Source organism: Tupaia chinensis, unplaced genomic scaffold (assembly GCF_000334495.1).
Source record: "Tupaia chinensis unplaced genomic scaffold, TupChi_1.0 Scaffold000673_1, whole genome shotgun sequence".
In the NCBI taxonomy this organism is placed as follows: domain Eukaryota; kingdom Metazoa; phylum Chordata; class Mammalia; order Scandentia; family Tupaiidae; genus Tupaia; species Tupaia belangeri.
This window is the reverse complement of record NW_006160196.1, coordinates 1,210,093-1,211,725: the sequence shown is the minus strand read 5'-3', so window position 1 is coordinate 1,211,725 and position 1,633 is coordinate 1,210,093. Positions and strand designations below refer to the sequence as shown.

Sequence of the window (1,633 nt, the reverse complement as noted above, 5' to 3'; positions counted from 1 at the left end):
TCCGGAGCCAGAGACAGGGCCCCGCGGTGCGGTACGGCCAGCGTCACTGGGTGGGTTCGGGGCAAGCGGACTTGCGGCGGTCGAGGCAACCGAGAGGAGCACGACTGCTTCGGGCTGTAGCCCCTAAGCTGGGGCGTCTCCTGGAAGCTCCAGTAGGTCAGCAAATCTTTGCGGGGGTATCCGGACAGCTCCTTCCTATGGGACGGAGGCAGGATGGGGAGGGCACAACTAAATTTTCTCGAGACGAGGCTGAGGTTCAGGCCCCCGATCTTGAGAAGATTGTAGACTCGAGATCCTGCTTTTTGAGACGAGGGCACATTTGCTGGCGCTGGGGACCGCTTAGGAAAGACGGGACCGGGGGACGCCTGGATTCCTGCGTCCTTGAGCTAAAGGGGCTGGAAATACATTTCCACATCCTTGGGCAGGAGTATCTAGGGGCTTCAGTGCCGAAGGATGCCCCGCCCAAGAGGCTCAGGGCCTCACCCCCAGATCCAGAACTCCCCTCGCGCTCGGCAGGCTCCCTGTCCCGGTCGCAGGTTCCTGAGGGTTGCCCCTGGGTGCTAAAAGAGGGCTGGGGTCTGACGTCGGTTCTTATGAGTGCAGGAAAGTGGCAACTACTGTCAGAAGGGGAACCACACCAGGGGGCGCCCGGTCCCCTCCGCATCGGCCTAAGCGGGAACTGAGCCCGAGAGCAGTGCGGACGAGGGCCGGCTCACTTCGAGTAGAACCGGAAGTCCCGGGCCGAGGTGGTCAGATAGGGCTGATGGCGGTCCAGGACGCCCAGGTCAGAGATTGCGAAAGGCCGGCCGGCCAGCTCGGGGTTCCTGGTCCAGGGGATTAAAGCCTAAAGAAATTTGGGGAGGATGGATGAGCAAGAGAGTTTCATACTCCGTTTCGCAGCTCAGAATTCCGCTTCTTTGGACTCTGCAGCCGAGCCGGACCAGGCCTTCACACCTCGCCCCAGAATGGGAATTCTGGGACCAGTCCCGCGCCAGGTTACTTTAGCTTCGCTCCCCAAATCAGAACCCTCCCCAGCCTCATTCCCCCAAATCCAAACACTTTCTGTCCCTCAAAAAACTCAAATCCAAGCTTTCCCCCGCTCCAACACACACCCAGTCACAAATAAAAACTTCTCCGTTCCGCTCCCAGTCTCGAACCGTGGTCAGCGCCAACTAGAGTTCAGCGTCACCTTGGGCAACAACGCCACTTTACCTCCAGGAAAGCCTAGTCCCACCTCTCACCACGGCCTCGTCTCAGAACATTCTAGACCCGGCCCCGGGAGCAGAGACCGCAAGCCAGGTCCTCCGCCCGCAGCCGTCTGTCTAGCTGGGCACCTGCCTGAGGGCCGAGATTTCGAGTCTCCAGGAGGTCCCGCCCAAACCCTTTAGCCACACCCTCAAACTAAAAATACCAATACCCATAAATCTTCCTGCCCCGCCCCAGGATCCCCTAGTCTGGTCCCTAACCTCAGAGCTGCTGCGACCCCGCCCCCGGCGCTCCGCTGCTCGGCCCTTCTCGCCCGCGCCCTCCACTCCGCTACCTGGGAAGGGCCCCCGCGGAGGTGGTCTGCGAGCTCCAGCCGCAGGGGCCGGGCGTGGGAGGGGGCGCGCTGCTCCCGGCCGGGGCAGGCCGC

General features: G+C 62.0%; 1 protein-coding gene across 1 annotated transcript in view; it reads right to left on the bottom strand.

Moving 5' to 3' along the window:
* The window catches only part of SAXO3 (stabilizer of axonemal microtubules 3), a 6,195-nt gene that overhangs the window by 3,201 nt on the left and 1,361 nt on the right, over positions 1–1,633 (bottom strand). Inside the window, exons 3-5 of the mRNA XM_027776462.1 lie at positions 1,541–1,609; positions 717–844; positions 51–195 (exon numbers count right to left, since the gene is read on the bottom strand). Coding sequence (XP_027632263.1) covers positions 51–195; positions 717–844; positions 1,541–1,609 — 342 coding nt within the window. The remainder of the gene's footprint in view (positions 1–50; positions 196–716; positions 845–1,540; positions 1,610–1,633) is intronic.